Source organism: Lolium perenne, chromosome 7 (genome assembly GCF_019359855.2).
Source record: "Lolium perenne isolate Kyuss_39 chromosome 7, Kyuss_2.0, whole genome shotgun sequence".
NCBI lineage: Eukaryota > Viridiplantae > Streptophyta > Magnoliopsida > Poales > Poaceae > Lolium > Lolium perenne.
Window position 1 is genome coordinate 8,003,586 of NC_067250.2, and position 15,456 is coordinate 8,019,041.

Here is a 15,456-nt window from a genome sequence, read left to right on the forward strand (position 1 = left end):
CAACGGGCTCATTACGTGCCTCTTCTTCACCTTCCCCTTGACCTTCCCCTTCACCTTCCCCACCTTCAGCATCCTCTATGAAAGTATCACCAAAATGATCAAGATAGTTGTCATCGATGAAATCATCCCCTTCTTCATCTTCTTCCATTATAACCCCTCTTTCTCCATGCTTGGTCCAACAATTATAGCTTGGCATGAAACCCTGCCGAAGCAGGTGCATGTGAACATCTCTTGAGGAAGAGTAACCCTTCTGATTCTTACAGGCAACACATGGACAGATAACAAAACCCTCCTGCTTGTTCGCATTAGCCACTACGAGGAAATCTTTCAAACCCGTAGTGAACTCGCCGGAGAGTCGGTTACCGTACATCCATTGCCGATTCATCTGCATTATTATAATATAAAATATATAATTAACCATCATGCATTTGTTAAACTAATTAACTAACTACAAACAATAGAAATCAAACAATGAACTACACACATATGCATATTTTATCAATGACACATGAAAGGTTCAAGTTGCTAACCGCGATCGAGGAGGAAAAAATAAATGAGGAAGCTCAAGTGTGGCTCCGACACTTCATATCATGTTTGTTTCATGCTCTCGGGGCATTTCATCAAACACCTTGTGTGCATAAGATGAACCAAAAGCAAACCTAACACCCACTTGTGAAGTTTGTGAAGAGAATGGCTCCAAATGGCTAAGTGATGGCTGCTGAATGGGTATATATAGGGGAGGGGTTTTAGTCGCGGTTGGCCTGGCAAACCGCGACTAAAGGTGCCCGAAGGCCTTTAGTCGCGGTTGGCCTGGCCGACCGCGACTAAAGCCCCTCACCTGCACCAGCTGGCCAGCGAGCGCCCTGGGCCTAGGCCTTTGGTCGCGGTTCGCCTCCCGAACCGCGACTAAAGGTCCCATTAGTCACGGTTCCAAATATTTGGGGACTAATGGGGCTGGATGGAAGGCCCTTTTTCCACCAGTGCCTTTAGTCTCAGTTGTGTTGCGAACCGGGATTAAAGGGTCTCCACGTGGTTGGGCTCGAGCGCTCATGCTGGAGGACCTTTAGTCCCGGTTTGTAACACCAAACAGGACTAAAAGCCATGAGGCTATTTTTTATTTAATTTTTTCTACTACCTATTTTTCTATTTTTTCAGAATTTATAGTATTTCAATTATTTGACTAGTTTACTTTCTAACTACACTGAATCTCAGTGCTCACTTGTGGTCAAACTTCCTGCTCGGTCACCCATTCTCATACTGCTCAAGCACTAGCACGCTTAACTTTCCAGTTCCTTCCGTTCTGTTTCCATGTGCTCTCCGTGCACGTTATTGATACTAGTATCATATCAATCATATTAACATATTAGTCACATGTAAAACTTCTTTATTGTTTGAATTCGAAATAATTTTTTTAATAAACAAAAGTAATGATGTAATAATAATCTTGATTAAATTTTTTTTTTTTTGCAAAACCTAAAACCTAAAAAAATGTCATACTTCCCTTTAGTAGTTTGAGAATCTAAAAATTTGCTAACCAGATTAACCCGGGTGAATTCGGATGTAACTTTTCGCGTAGATACATGTTCGTACAGTATATGAAACTTTTTTCGAGTTCATATGCAAAAGATATTCCAATTTACCCAAAAATACAGTGTTTCTGTAAAAAAAAAAGTCAAAATTCATGTTTATTTTTTCATAATAACTAGATCACCTAACCTGCCTACATCTAAAAGGATTTTTTATTTTGATTTTTCTATCATTTTTTTGTATTTTACAAAGCTAAAAAAGCGATCCATAGGGTTGAAGCAAAAAAAAACCCAAAAAATCTTTAGTCCGGCTTGGTGTCTCCAACCGGGACTAAATGTCCCCTTTACGAATTGAGACTAAAACTTTTCGGCATCTTAGCTGTACGAACCGGGACTAATACTCCGGACAACTCTGAACAAGAAAACTCAGTTTTCTACTAGTGCAAAAAAACATATATATATTTTGCCCTGCGTGGGTGTACAAAAGTATTTCCGAAAAATGATACATTTTTTTATGTTAAAATAGTCTATTTCTTGAGATAGTTTTTTTTTTATCTTTTCTACATAGGACACAAAAATTGTCGGTTTTATGTGAAATTTTATCATATCAGTTTGGGGAATTTTACTTTTTGCCCTCAATTACTTGGTACTTGTATGATTTGCCACTGTTTACTTGGTACTGTATTTTTTACCCCTGTTTTTCTTGTCAATCGATCATTTGCCCCTTCTCAATTGTTTAGTGTTTTTTCCAGAACTGAGCCCACTTGAAAAGACGAACTCTACCCCTCCCATGTTTTTCACCACTCGACGTGCAAGTCGCCGCCTCCGCCTTTCTCATCATCCCAACCTCCGGCGACCACCCTTCCATGCCATCCCGAGATCCGGCTGCCTCCGTAACTCAGTGCCCTACCCCTGTCAATTTCATCCCCTCTCTTTAATGTATCAGGCCCCAGAGCGTAGACATTAGGAACCCCAGTCCCGATAACCGTCCACGAGTCGACAGGAGGGGAGAGCTCGACAGGCCTCGGTCCAGCCTCCCTCTATCACGACACCTGCTCCCGCCCGCCACCATCGTCTGCTCAATGGCTCAACGCTTCTGTCGTCCGGTACGAGGCTGGGCGGCGCGATGCAGCCCACTTGAAGATGCCCTTAATTCGGATAGTGTGCTGGAAGGCGCGAGCGTCTGGTTGCCGAATCGACTTTGTCACGATGTTGCGGTCCTCCAAGCAGAATGAATTGATCGGAGGCCCTCCGTTCGCCGGAATAGAACACCGCGGCAACAGACTCGCTCGACCGTGACGAACATGAACTTGCTCAGCGGCGGCGGCGGGCGTGATGCTTTTGCGCAGACGTGGGGAGTTAATGGGGGTAGAAGAGAGGGGTGAGGCGAGTAAGGAGCGAGATTTGGTGAGGGCCAAGTTGTTCGTCAGTAGCCGGCGACGAACAGAGGACGGCGAGCGGCAAGACTACGCTGGAAACATCGAATCTCACAGAGACGAAGGAGATAAGGGCACATTGGTCTTTGCATGTATGCCCAGATCGATTGAGGGCAAATTGTAAAGGATCAAAGTAAGAGCATGTCTAACAGACCCCTTATTTTTCTACCCCTTAAAACACAAGTAGAGGGTCCTGTATTCACTTTTCGCTGGCCGAAAACTTGTCCGAGCTAGCAGACCCTGTATCCCCACCCCGTAAAACAGAATCCTACGGAATATTCTGTTTTCAGTGGCGGCGCGCGGGTGGCTATGGTGGCGGCGCGGGGAAAACGGTTGGGAATTCTGAAATGTCCGCGCACCCTAGTGAAATGGGATGAGGGGTTGGCCATGTATTCAGCCTCCCGCCGGTACAAGTAAGGAGTGAAGAGTTGCTCCGGAGTCAAAACTGTAAAAAATCGATGCTGGGGTTTATTTTACGGGTCCGGTAGACCGCCGGGTAGCGTCCAAGCCCGGTGGTTCCTGCGTTTCCTCTGCTTTCCTCGATCCTACCGCGCCACCATGCCGGTGCGACGCTGGACGGCGCCGCCGCTTCTCGCCCGCGCCTTCTCCGCCGCGGCGCCGGCCGCCAGGACCACCGTGCCGCTCGCCCACCTCGCCCACCTCCCTTCCTCCCTCCCGCCGCCGTCCCACTGCACCGTCACCCCTCCCGTCCAGCCCTGGCCGCGCCGCCTCACGCCGCGGAGCTTCTCCCGCCTCATCGTCCGCCTCCCCACGCCGGAGCTCGCCGTGCTCGCCTTCCGCCACGCGCTCTTCCACGCCAGCCCTCCCCTCCCGCCCTCCATCCCCGTCTTCGCGGCCGTCCTCTCCCGCCTCCCCGGCGCGTCCCCGGACCTCCTCCCGCCCGTCCTCTCCGCCCTCCGCGCCGCCCGCCTCCCGGCCTTCTCCGACCGCGCATTCCTGCCCCTCCTCCGCGCGCTCCCGCCGCTCCCCTCCCTCCGCCTCTTCCTCTCCCTCCCGTCCTTCAACTCCCACCCCTCCGTCCGCTCCTTCAACGCCCTCCTCCACTCCCTCGTCGCCGCGCGCCGCCTCCGCCTGGCCGCCGCCCTCTTCCGCGCCGCGCCCACCAAGCTCTACATCACGCCCGACCTCGTCTCCTGCAACATCCTGCTCAAGGGCCTCGTCCGCGTCGGCGACCTCGACGCCGCCCTCAAGGTCCTCGATGAAATGCCCGGGTGGGGGATCGTCGCTGATGTCGTCACGTACACAACCGTCCTCTCTGCATACTGTGCCAAGGGGGATCTCAAGGGCGCGCAGAAGCTATTCGACGATATAATCGCCAGTGGGCGTAGGCCGGATGTTACCATGTACACCGTGCTCATCGACGGGTACTGCCGGACCAGGAAGATACAGGATGCAGCCAGGATTATGGATGAGATGGAGGCATCTGGGATGCAGCCGAATGAGGTTACATATTCAGTTGTGATCGAGGCATGCTGCAAGGAGGGGAAATCTGCCGAGGCGTGCAATTTAACGCGCGAGATGCTTGGGGCAGGATACACGCCAGGCACACCACTAGCTGCTAAGGTGGTCGATGTGCTCTGCCAGGACGGAAAGGCAGGGGAGGCGTACCAGATGTGGAGATGGATGGCGAAGAAGAACGTGCCTCCTGATAACACAATCACGAGCACATTGATCTACTGGTTATGCAAGAGTGGTATGGCTCAGGAGGCAAGGAAGCTGTTTGACGAGCTCGAGAAGGGGTTCAAGCCAAGCCTACTGACTTACAATTCACTTATTTCCGGTTTATGTGAAAATGGGGAGTTACAGGAGGCTGGTCACGTGTGGGATGACATGGTTGAACGGAGATATGAACCAAATGCCATGACCTATGAGGCCTTGATCAAGGGATTTTGCAAAATTGGGAAGCCAAATGAAGGGGTGGCAGTATTTACAGAAATGGTGACAAAAGGGTGCACCCCAAGCAAATTTATTTACCAAGTTTTAGTCGATAGCCTGTCTGAGCCAATGCATGACGATATTGTTGGCAAAATTCTTGAGACTGCGGCTTTAAGTGGTCCGGATTTCTTGGATGGTGATTCTTGGGAAATCTTTATCAGGAAAGTGTTGAGTGCAAGTGATACTTGGAACAACCATCTAGATTTAGTGCTAGATACATAACCATATGGTGTGCAGACCATGGCTAAAAGCCTAAAGCTATTTATTGTACTCCCAGTAAACCTCAAGCTGTTTGATGAGCTTATTAAGAGGGTTCATACCAAGCTTGCTGGCTTACAGCTCACTTGTTTTCAAGTTGTGTGAAACCAAAGAATTACAAGGCTAGTCAGGCGTGGGGTTGCGTGGTTGAACTTACAAGGATCTGTACTAAATACCATGACCTATGAAGTGAAGCCTTGATCAAGAGATTTTGCAAGCTGAGGAAGTCAAATGAAGGGTTCATCCTAAGAAATTCTTGCCAAATTTTGGTTGATACTTGATAGCCTTTCTGAACCATTAAGTGGTGTGGCGGAATTCTTGAAACTGCAGCCTTGCTGCTGGGATATCTTGGATTGCTGTTGTTGGGAAATATTTACGTGGAAAGTGTTAAGTATTATGCTGTTATACTTTGGACAAGCATGTCAATTAATTGAATATATATAACCACAAGGTGTGCAGACCGGCTGCAACCTTTTATTTCATTCCAAGTATATTTTTTTTGTCAAAGAACACGTTGGCATTCATCTACCACTTGGAAATAAACAGGTTATCATGTTTTCTATAGTTGACTGGTTGGGACAATCAATAGACTTGTTAACTAGTCGCTGATATCTGTTAGGTTCGATGATCTGTATATATCAGCTTACATCCCCTAGAATTAACGCAGAAGAGGCACACATGATAGCTGATCATTGTTGTTTTTACTGGAGTGTGTGCTTAGTGCTGGAACCAGATAGCTGCCATGACAGCATGTATCTTAGGAAATTTGATAGCTGTCAGCTTTCCATTTACTGTTTTCATATATATGTTTTTTTGTAAAAGGGAAGAGATAAGAAATATGGCTTTGATACAGGCAATCTTGTGCTGCACATCAGGAACCAATAAAATGGGGACATGGATCAGACTTTTATATCATTCTGCTCGCCATCATTCTATGGTGCTCAGTGCAAGACCGTGTTGCTTTTTCTACGTGATCTATGTCTTTCTGTAATTACATTCCTGCTCTCGCTGTCCCCCATCTCTGTTTGGACCTAGCTTCTTGGAACCATATCAGGATAATGAAAAGTTGTTGCTTGAAATTGTTGCCACTCCAACATACCATGGAAACCAACCACGTTTTAGCATGCATCCGTGTTCAGTTATGCATCATACATTCATACATCACACTTGAGTTGTTCATACTATCTTTGTCAAACCTAGTGTGCCTCCATGATTTCACCATTTCTCTTGACATAAAAATGCAAATGATTGTACTGTTACGCAGATACATTCAGAAAGTTATTTCAAAACTCATGGTGTATAAAGAAGTTTAGATAGTTTGCCTTTGGAGGTAATACTCGCAGCTGGACCAAAGAACTCAAGTAACTGACAGTTGTCTCAGGGGCACATATGGTTCAGCGTCAGTACATAGAATACTTCTACTTTGACCTTTTTGTGCTTAACTTTTTTCTGGTTCCAGCAGTTGAGTATTCAAGGGAAAAGATTGAGATGTCAACAGAAAGAATACATTTGGTCAAGGCGAAAGAGGAAGAGACAACGCAGTTATGTACTGTGAGGTATGCAGATTGAACTTTGTGGGTTCTTTTTTGAATATAGAGTAACAACTTACAACAGAGTAAAACGATGTGTATCCTTCATGATTCATGTAATACAGCGATGTTACATTAAAATTGTTAAGGGGCTAGATCTTAGTTTTTGACTGGTAGTTGAGCATTATTTTCTCTATCATGTAGTACAGCAGTAGTCTCTATGTGACTATGTCACGTCTGTCTGGATAGTAAGAAACTGCAGTCATATAATGAGGAATCGTAGTACCACATAGCAAGCAAGACAGTGCAGTTATAAAGTTACTTGTCATAGTACATAGGGTGTAAGAAACTTGAGCTATATGAAATTGCAACTCACAAGTCATGTACTACCTGCTTTCACTAGATTTCAAAGATTTGAGATGACTTCCTTGCAATCTAGAATTGTACTTGGTTTGACAACAAAAGGCTGTCACCGCTAGAATTCTTTTCTAGGAAATTACTAAAATTTCTGCTATGAATCTTTCTATAACTTTGAACAGTGATAAAAAAAAGTTTCCATCTTTGTAATGAACTCCTGCAGGGTTTTCTAAAAAAGAACATTGAAAAACACTAATTTCATCTCTGAAATGGTATGAAAATAAACATTTATCAATTACAATGATCCCAGCACACTCTTTCCAGTTTTCCACATAGGGACTGCCAGACATGAGGAGATGATCAATTGTACACTGGGCACCCCTCGACAACTATACCCTTAGCAGTGGGGCAAGAGGCAAGGGGGCATCCATCCAAGTCATTGCCCCACCAATTCAAATTGATGTTCTCCAAGCCCAGGCATAAGTAAATTAGGACGGCCATGAAAGCCAAACCAGCATCTAGTGCACCTGAAAGCAGATAATTGTGTCGCTCCCACCAGTCTCGTCGATATCTATAGACCACATAACCTGACAAAAATCCAACTAATATCCATGTGATGTAGTTGACTGCAGTAGCGGGTGGCATCTGGCCAGTGCTACCAATCAATATGGGCATGTTGATAAGTAAGATCCAACTCTGGCGTGGGAACGCCTTGTGCGCAAACCAGACCAGGAGTGGGGCAATGGCTCCCCCCAAGAAGAACCAGTTTACAGCCGAGTAAGATCCCAAGTCCCCAAATATTCGGCGTGGGCTAATAAGACCCCAAATGACTGATGCATCATAGAACACATGATCACCAGGGCAGGTCCAAGGGCTGCCTGCTGGGAGGAGCTCAGTGTCGCAAATGTTGGGGATTGTGTCCATCAACCACCATGCTGTTCCAAGGTACACAAATGCTGCAATCAGAGTTCCGACCACCTGCCATGTTTGAAGAAGTCGTTAGTGAGACAATATGACAATACCCTGTGTGTGTGTTTGTGGTAGAAATGGCAGATCAATTATTTGATTAATAAGCTTACCTGAGCCATGAACATGGTCCTTGGTGGAATCTTCATGTAGTGGCCCAACTTAAAATCTTGCAAAAATGTCAGAGCTTGGCTCATGCTGATGTAGCCATATACCTTGAAGCACATATTTGCGACAGGCCGCCCAGGATACAAGTACCCCATTATATATTCTGTGATGATGTTCAACCCCGGAGTCTGGATGCAATGAAACAATGAACTGCATGAAAGTGGTGCTCCGAATTTGTATGTCATGATATGCAAGCTATTCGGAACTCATACCTGGTTTGTAGTTGCTGTGATAATTCCAATTGGGAGGGTAAAGAAAAAGGCAATGGCACATGCAAGTAATACACCCCACCAGGGCAACTGGAGTTGCTCGATGTAGTATTCACAAGCAAATACGGTGATGGCAATGTTAGCAATAAGGATGCAGATGAACCACCACTCAGGGACCTGCTTATATCTCCTCATAAGTTTTGTGTGTACATCCACCCTCTTCTCTTTGAAAGCTGACCTACTTAACTGCCAAATTTCACTGCACGAAAGCACCATGATTTTTAGTAGCTGCTGTCATCGTATCATTGTGCAAAACTTCAACTTTGGCAGAATTTACCTTCCGTGGAAGAGGAGGACATGAACGATTGTCGCGGTAAGGGATGCGAAGCCGACACCATATGTAATAGCGAAGAAAGTGCTGAGGTACAGTGGACCGTTCTTCTCGTACGCCATTGTGTCAAAATGGAACTGGGAGTCTATGATGCTTGTGATATTGTACTTTTGCCCAGCCTCAGTGAAGAGCCCATCGGAGAAGATGGGGAAGTTCTGCGCCTTGTAGAAATTAAACCAGTATGCAATGGGTGTGATCACATACATGATGATGAAGAAGCCTGCAGCGAGGTTTGCTGTGGCGAACCAGGGGCTGGCAAGAGGGCTCCCGAGGTAGGAGGAAACAGATGCCCAGTCGAGACCGATCGAACCGATGCCGAGGCCGTAGAGACCCGAGCCGAGCTGCTGGGCGAGCACGGAGTTGGGGAACACCCAGCAAATCCAGGAGAGGGAAGTGAGCATCTGGAACAGGTAGCCTGGGAAGATGTAGTACACGAAGCTGCAGATGAACGCCACCAGGAAGAACTGGCTGCGCGTGAAGCCGCCTTTGCTTCGGCTTTCCTTCTCGTGAAGTGCCCTGCTCAGAATTTCCAAGCCTGTTAGAGAATACAGATTCAAATGTGCAGGTGCATTGTAGTTAAGACCATTCAAAGGCTATTTTACCGCCACGCCCATGAAGATGTTACATTATCATTATTGTTCCATCAGCCAAAATGTCCTTTCAGAGTTCAATTGTTCAAGTTGGTCACCTCTTTAAAGAAACTGAGGTTACTCTACTGCCATCTTCTGCGACTAGATAGAACTGGTAGAAGCGAAAAAATGCTTAGTTTTATTATGCTTTGTTCGAATATTTTATGTTTTTTTTCTTGTACAGAATTTATCCAAACAAAGCTCACTATCTAAACTTGAGACCGAGAAAAGGATATGGAACGTGTTTCCGGTTCCTATCCATTTTACATCTTGATGAAAGAAATACAGAAGTGAATGACCATTTCTGATTGTCCCAACCAACAAATGACCAGCGACATTGCGCTACAACACAGAAATAATGCAGAGAAAAGTGAAGATGGCCTGCAACAACATGGAAATTAAGTCTAGTTGTTGGAAGGCTTCAGATCTAGCTTGGTGAAAGTCAAACAAACTCGATCTCATTTCTCAGTGAGCACAGCACGTGGATCACGTTCCGGCATGTAACCTGAGCTGCTGCTGTGTGGTCATGTTATTATTGTCAGTGCTCCTAATTCATTTTCATCAACTTCATATTCTAGACAAAAACATCAGTTTCATTTTCTTAATTAGAGGCCCCAGACTGAAATTCTAACAAACCAACCAACCAATTTTGTGGCCCCTTGCATGATATGGTTTGATGTAAGGGAAGGACACAGGTGACGTTTCATGATCCATGACAGCTAACTACTGGTCTAACTAAAAAATATCAGAGCTCCTATACTTGTTACTAAGCAGTAAGCATACATAATTTACACGCATTACTCACGAGTACGTCATGAAAATTGAAATGTACGGTTTTGTTAGATATTTGAACGAAAGAATCAATGCTAAATTTGCCATCCACTGTACGCTACAAAATCCAACGGCCCAGGATGCGTTTTCTACCAGAGACAAAAAAAATAAATAATCCACACGTTAGCTCCTTACAATTTCCCTTAATTTTAAGCATCAATAGGCAATCATCTAGTTGCCAGCAAGAGTACAAGAGGAGATATTTAATTAACAATAATTAAGAAAATGTGTAATGTGATTAACTGATTATTACAAGTTACAGGTTCAAAGTTCAAACTAGTAAGTTGCTTGCCAGAGAGGACAAGTAACCAGGAAGCGTGCGTACCTGAAGAGGGAGACCTGCACGAGGTTGGACGGCCACCACATGGCCGCCGGCTCCACGAGGTACCGCCGGAATATGCCCGCCCACCCGAAGCCGAGCACCTGCGTGGTGAGCACGACGAGGAGGGAGACGAAGAACGTGAGCTGCTTGCCGTAGAAGACGCGGACGGCGGTGACGACGTGGATGGCGTACACGGTTCCCGCGCCGGCGTTGGCGAAGATGGTGATGAGCACGTGCTCCTTCACGTTGAACGGCCCCGGGTTGAGGGTGAACTCCCACCGCCGGCCGCGGAAGAAGGCGCGCTCGGGGAGCGTGGCCGCCATGAGCCTGCCGAGCGGGACGACGGCGATCTGGGCGGAGATGGCGGTGATGGTGAGCGGCTCCTTGCGGTACCAGAAGAACTGGTTGAGGAAGGAGAGCACGAAGCAGGACGCCGTGCCGAGCACCCACATCCGGAAGGTGAGCACGGGGGTGTCCGGGTCGTCGCCGACGGGGACCGTCAGCGCCACCTGCTCGATCGGCGAGTTCTCCTCCTCCTCCTCATCAGGCTCCGGCGGCGACGACGACGACGACGCCTCGTGCGCGCCCACGAGGAGCGGGGCGGTGATATGGTGCTCCTCGAGCTCCTCCTCTTCTTCGTCTCCTTCCTCCCGGCCTTGCCGTTCGTGGCGGGAGGAGGCGGACGCCATGGCTAGCTCCGGCTGGGGGACGGTCGTAGGTCTGCGGCCTGCCTGCCTGGCTGGCCTTCTTGGGTCCTCTCCTTCCTCTTCTTCAGCTGTAATGTCGCTGCATCGTTTTGGTAGTATTATTAATTGCTCCGATCTCTTTCTTTTTTGTCTGAGATATGGTATGGATGTCTCTCTAAATATCAGCAGTGTCAGTTTGGACTTTGGAACTCCGACGACGAGATCTCATCAGCTGACACGCGATGTACACTTGATAGTAGTTAAATATACATCACGATCCATGGTCAGCGGCTGAACGATGATTGGTTAGTGTGCAAGTCGATCGTAGTAGTACGTGAAGTAAATTAACCTCATGGGAAGGATGAGTATGTATTTGTGTGTCAACACCGAGAACTGAACTTGGATGATTTTATTATCAGAGCAAGTACAATAAGGCTGACTCAGCAGGCTATAAGAATTAAAATAGTGTTGTTTTGCTTAGGTGGATGAGAGAGAAGTGGAGAGAGAAGAGAGATGGGCTCTCATGCAAGAGCTACCAGATGCATGTCTTTCTAGACACTTTGTGAGTATGTGTGGTGAGCCTTTACATATAAAGTTATCAATCCTTAAAGCCAACTATCAGAGTTGGCTTATAATTGACTATAATGGCCTTATAAAGACCCTATGCACTATTATTGGAATTGCTCTCAGGGGTGCAGATAGTACTATGCATTGATTGGCGGGAACAGACAATGCACGCACAAGCATTAACAGAGTAACTAGCTCCATCACCAGACATGTTCCCGGCCAGATTCAGTGTACCCATCCTGTGGCGCAGCCTGAATAGAGAGGTGTACCATCCCAGGGGAAGTACAACTGCAAAAATGTATGCTTCAAATCTGTCAATTTGAATGGCTACCATTACTCGGTTCGGTAATAAATGTGTCACCTCTGCGAGGAAATTAGTATATTATGAAAGTACAATTTAAGATTGATCTGGTGATATTAATTGGGTCTTGGAAAGTTTGGTTAAATTTTAAAACTAGGATAAAAACTAAACGTACACTTATTTCCGTACGGAGTGATTTGTAGGAAAACAGAGCCCCGGAATCTAACTTGCAACGCACGTCGTAAGATTCTTCTGTTTTCTGTTTTGGTTTCTTGTTTCTAGTTGCTTTTCATTTTTTGGAGCCTACTTTCGTGTTGCTTGTTTTGTTTTTGTCGGGGTTGTAAGGCTTGTGTTATCTTGATGCTTCCTTTTACAAGACGGCACACGTCTGGTACATATCCGTGTAAGAGGAAAAGGAGACGTCACATACAAAATTGTTGCACTTTTTTTAGGATTGCATGTTGAAACCCTGATAATTTCACATGTATAACTGTTTTTTTGTGTGTCCATTAAAGTACCTCAACAAAAATTTCAGCACAAAATAAGTTTAGCGAAAGACAGTTCACTCATCTGATGAAACATGATGTTCACCTCTCTTTTCATTTCTTCTAGTTAATGTCTGAAGGCGTCATGTACTCTTCTACTTCTCCACCAGTTCTTTACTTCCACGAAATACTAATCTGAAAAGCCAGAAACTGCAATCCATGGCTGGCTTGGAAAGTTACTTTGCGAGCTATATACTCCAAACAAGCATACATGACAATGGCACATAATATTCAAGACGGCACACATTGGGTACATATCCGTCTAAGAGGAAAAGGAGACAGCACATACAAAATTGTTGAGCTTTTTTTAGGATATCGTGTTGAAGCCCTGATAATTTCACATGTATAAGTATATTTTGTCTGCTCATTAAAGTATCTGACAAAAAATTTCAGCACAAAATAAGTTTAGCGAAAGACAGTTGATCAGTCATCTCATGAAACATGATGTTCACCTCTCTTTTCATTTCTTTAAGTTAATGTCTGAATGTACTCTTCTACTTCTCTACGAGTTCTTTACTTCCACGAAATGCTAATCTGAAAAGCCAGAAAATGCAATCCATGGCTGGCTTGGAAAGTTACTTTGCGAGCTATATACCCCAAACAAGCATACAAGACAATGACAAATAATATTCATGTGAATATTAGGTGGAGTGTTTCCTTTCTTCGATAGATTATTAAGCATTTTTATCGATTTTTATTCACACAAGAAGTTGATTAAAAAATCACACAAGAGACCAAAACCATCTAGCATCTACGTACATAGAGGATGCACACGACCCCAAAAGGCCAAAGCATAAGTTCCTCGCCAAAGACGGGGCCAAAATAGATTAAAACCAAACTATTTGGTAGAGAAGCACCAGTCTGAAACTACACCATCATCATCCATGTTTAGCGAGCGGCTTCCTAGGGACTTGCTTCAACTGCTGCCTCTCTGGTCTTCCCTTGAATCACAGAAAGATACTGAGCCGAGCAAGTGTGTACATAAGCACAGACCAACTAAGTCTCTGTAGATTCCAGTGAGCCTAGCAGAGCCACACATTTTACACCAGAAAAAAAAATCATGGTTATCCAGGATGAGCAAACAAGGATCAAAATGAATATGCGATTTTGGCCGGTTCCACGTGGACCACGTTGCCAGCGAGGCGAGAAGGAATCTCGGACAGGCAGCCAATCACGAAGGATCAACTCTGCAACGTCAGTGATGTACCAACATCTCCAAAAATGGTCCTTGTCGAGCTAGGAGAAGCGGTTGCATCTTCTGCTCCCAGAATTGACAGGGTTGCTAGATCCAAATTAACAAGAGCCACCAGCAGCGGCATGGCCTTGTGCATGGCGCGAGCACTATGAGTTAGTTGGATCGTAAGGCACACCGGTGTCAAGATAATTAAGACCCAGCAGTAAGATCATTATGTCACTGGTTTCCATATAATATCATGGACGTCTCGATCGACCTATAACTAAGTTAATTCTTGGTCAGATTATAGGCTCAACCAATTTATGCATTATTTGAAAATTTTGGCTGCAATTGCAACCCCATGTGCAATTCTGAAGTGCACGAATCACGACGCGAATTTAAAAAGTCGATCTAGCTCTAACTTAATTCATCAGTGGACCTAGAACAATCAAAACCTAATTATCATTAAAAAATAAGAGAATTAGCTTGTCCCCTAGCTAGAGAAGACCACAGTCGCCCGATTCTTACTTTTTTTAAAGAGGGAATTAGCTTGTCCCCTAGCTAGAGAAGACCACACTCGAGCTAATTAAGCCAACGTATTGGCATTGACGCCATCCTAGAGGCAAGATCCAGAAAACATAACTGGAAGGGGCATGTACGGTGATGCTAAGCTAAATGAAAGGGGACACTAATGGTGAAAATATGGCAGATAAGCTTTGGGAAGAAAATGGAGTGGGGGCATTGGATCCCAGGAGCTATACATTGGTTCTGCTCATGCCAATAGGTGTCAGCAAACAGGTTTGAGGGTCATTTTCGTTAAATTATTTTAGCAATCAAGAAATTGTAGAATTTAGACATCATAGAGCAAACGAAAACACATATTGATGTTTTAAAGGAAATATTGTATTGTATGGTTTTACCACACAAAAATAGATATTTTCGTTCAAGAGCAGTGACATATGGAGGCTAATTTTAGCTCATGTTTTTTTTGGGTGTTATGCCCTTAGTCCGATGAATGGATTTTCCATATGCTCTTCGTATTTTCGACTGTGTGTTTTTTGTTGGTACAATTTTAGGAAAGGTTTTTTGTTTAGAACTTTGTGAGTAAGGGGATGTCCTTGGTTTTCTATAGGACTGCTTTGTATTCAAGAATTTCGTAAAAATTCTGGAGAATACTTTGTTTTGTTTTGTGAAAGCTCCTTCGATCATAATATTGATGTCACCGAGTTACTATGAAATTCATTCCCATCCCCTACTTTGCATAAGAATCTCTACATAAGCTCCAACCTCATTTTATGTTTCCCATGCAAAGGCCGAATGCGCGTCCACATTATCTCTGTATATTCTCTCCATTCAATAATCATCTGGAATCCCTGTGTTTGTTTCATGTGCACTATCCAAAGGCATAGGTTACAACATGATTGTGTTTTGAAATTATGTTGAAGTTCACACGTTTTGGCTTGCTTTGAAGTTCACATTGAAAGTACGTAGCATCTCAATCTTGTGTTTTTCTTAATTTTCAAAATCCATGCAATGCATGATGCCATGGAACGATCTCTACGCCCAAAACGGTGTCCCCAAAGACTTTAGAGGTTTCCAAACACA

General features: G+C 45.0%; 2 protein-coding genes across 2 annotated transcripts; one reads left to right on the forward strand and one right to left on the reverse strand.

Moving 5' to 3' along the window:
• Positions 1-3,441: 3,441 nt before the first annotated feature.
• Positions 3,442-5,658, forward strand: LOC127311537 (uncharacterized). Its single transcript, XM_051341971.2, has one exon. It carries the CDS (start codon positions 3,521-3,523, stop codon positions 5,138-5,140), a length of 1,620 nt encoding a protein of 539 aa, XP_051197931.1. The 5' UTR covers positions 3,442-3,520; the 3' UTR covers positions 5,141-5,658.
• Positions 5,659-7,304: 1,646 nt separating this feature from the next.
• On the reverse strand, positions 7,305-11,471 carry LOC127311536 (oligopeptide transporter 7). The gene is made up of 5 exons (XM_051341970.2): positions 10,582-11,471; positions 8,743-9,312; positions 8,409-8,664; positions 8,142-8,324; positions 7,305-8,040 (listed from the first exon to the last, which is right to left on the reverse strand). The coding sequence occupies exons 1-5, from the start codon at positions 11,265-11,267 to the stop codon at positions 7,423-7,425; spliced, it is 2,313 nt and encodes a 770-aa protein (XP_051197930.1). The 5' UTR covers positions 11,268-11,471; the 3' UTR covers positions 7,305-7,422.
• Positions 11,472-15,456: the final 3,985 nt, after the last annotated feature.

What these genes read in the sequence shown, in the direction of transcription:
- LOC127311537 (XM_051341971.2), top strand. Translation starts at nt 3,521, where the DNA reads ATGCCGGTGCGACGCTGGACGGCGCCGCCGCTTCTCGCCCGCGCCTTC.
- LOC127311536 (XM_051341970.2), bottom strand. Translation starts at nt 11,267, where the DNA reads ATGGCGTCCGCCTCCTCCCGCCACGAACGGCAAGGCCGGGAGGAAGGA. An exon ending in GTGCAGGTCTCCCTCTTCAG is followed by an intron (nt 9,313 to 10,581) that starts GTACGCACGCTT and finishes AATTCTGAGCAG; the next exon opens with GGCACTTCACGAGAAGGAAA. An exon ending in GGACCATGTTCATGGCTCAG is followed by an intron (nt 8,041 to 8,141) that starts GTAAGCTTATTA and finishes CAAACATGGCAG; the next exon opens with GTGGTCGGAACTCTGATTGC.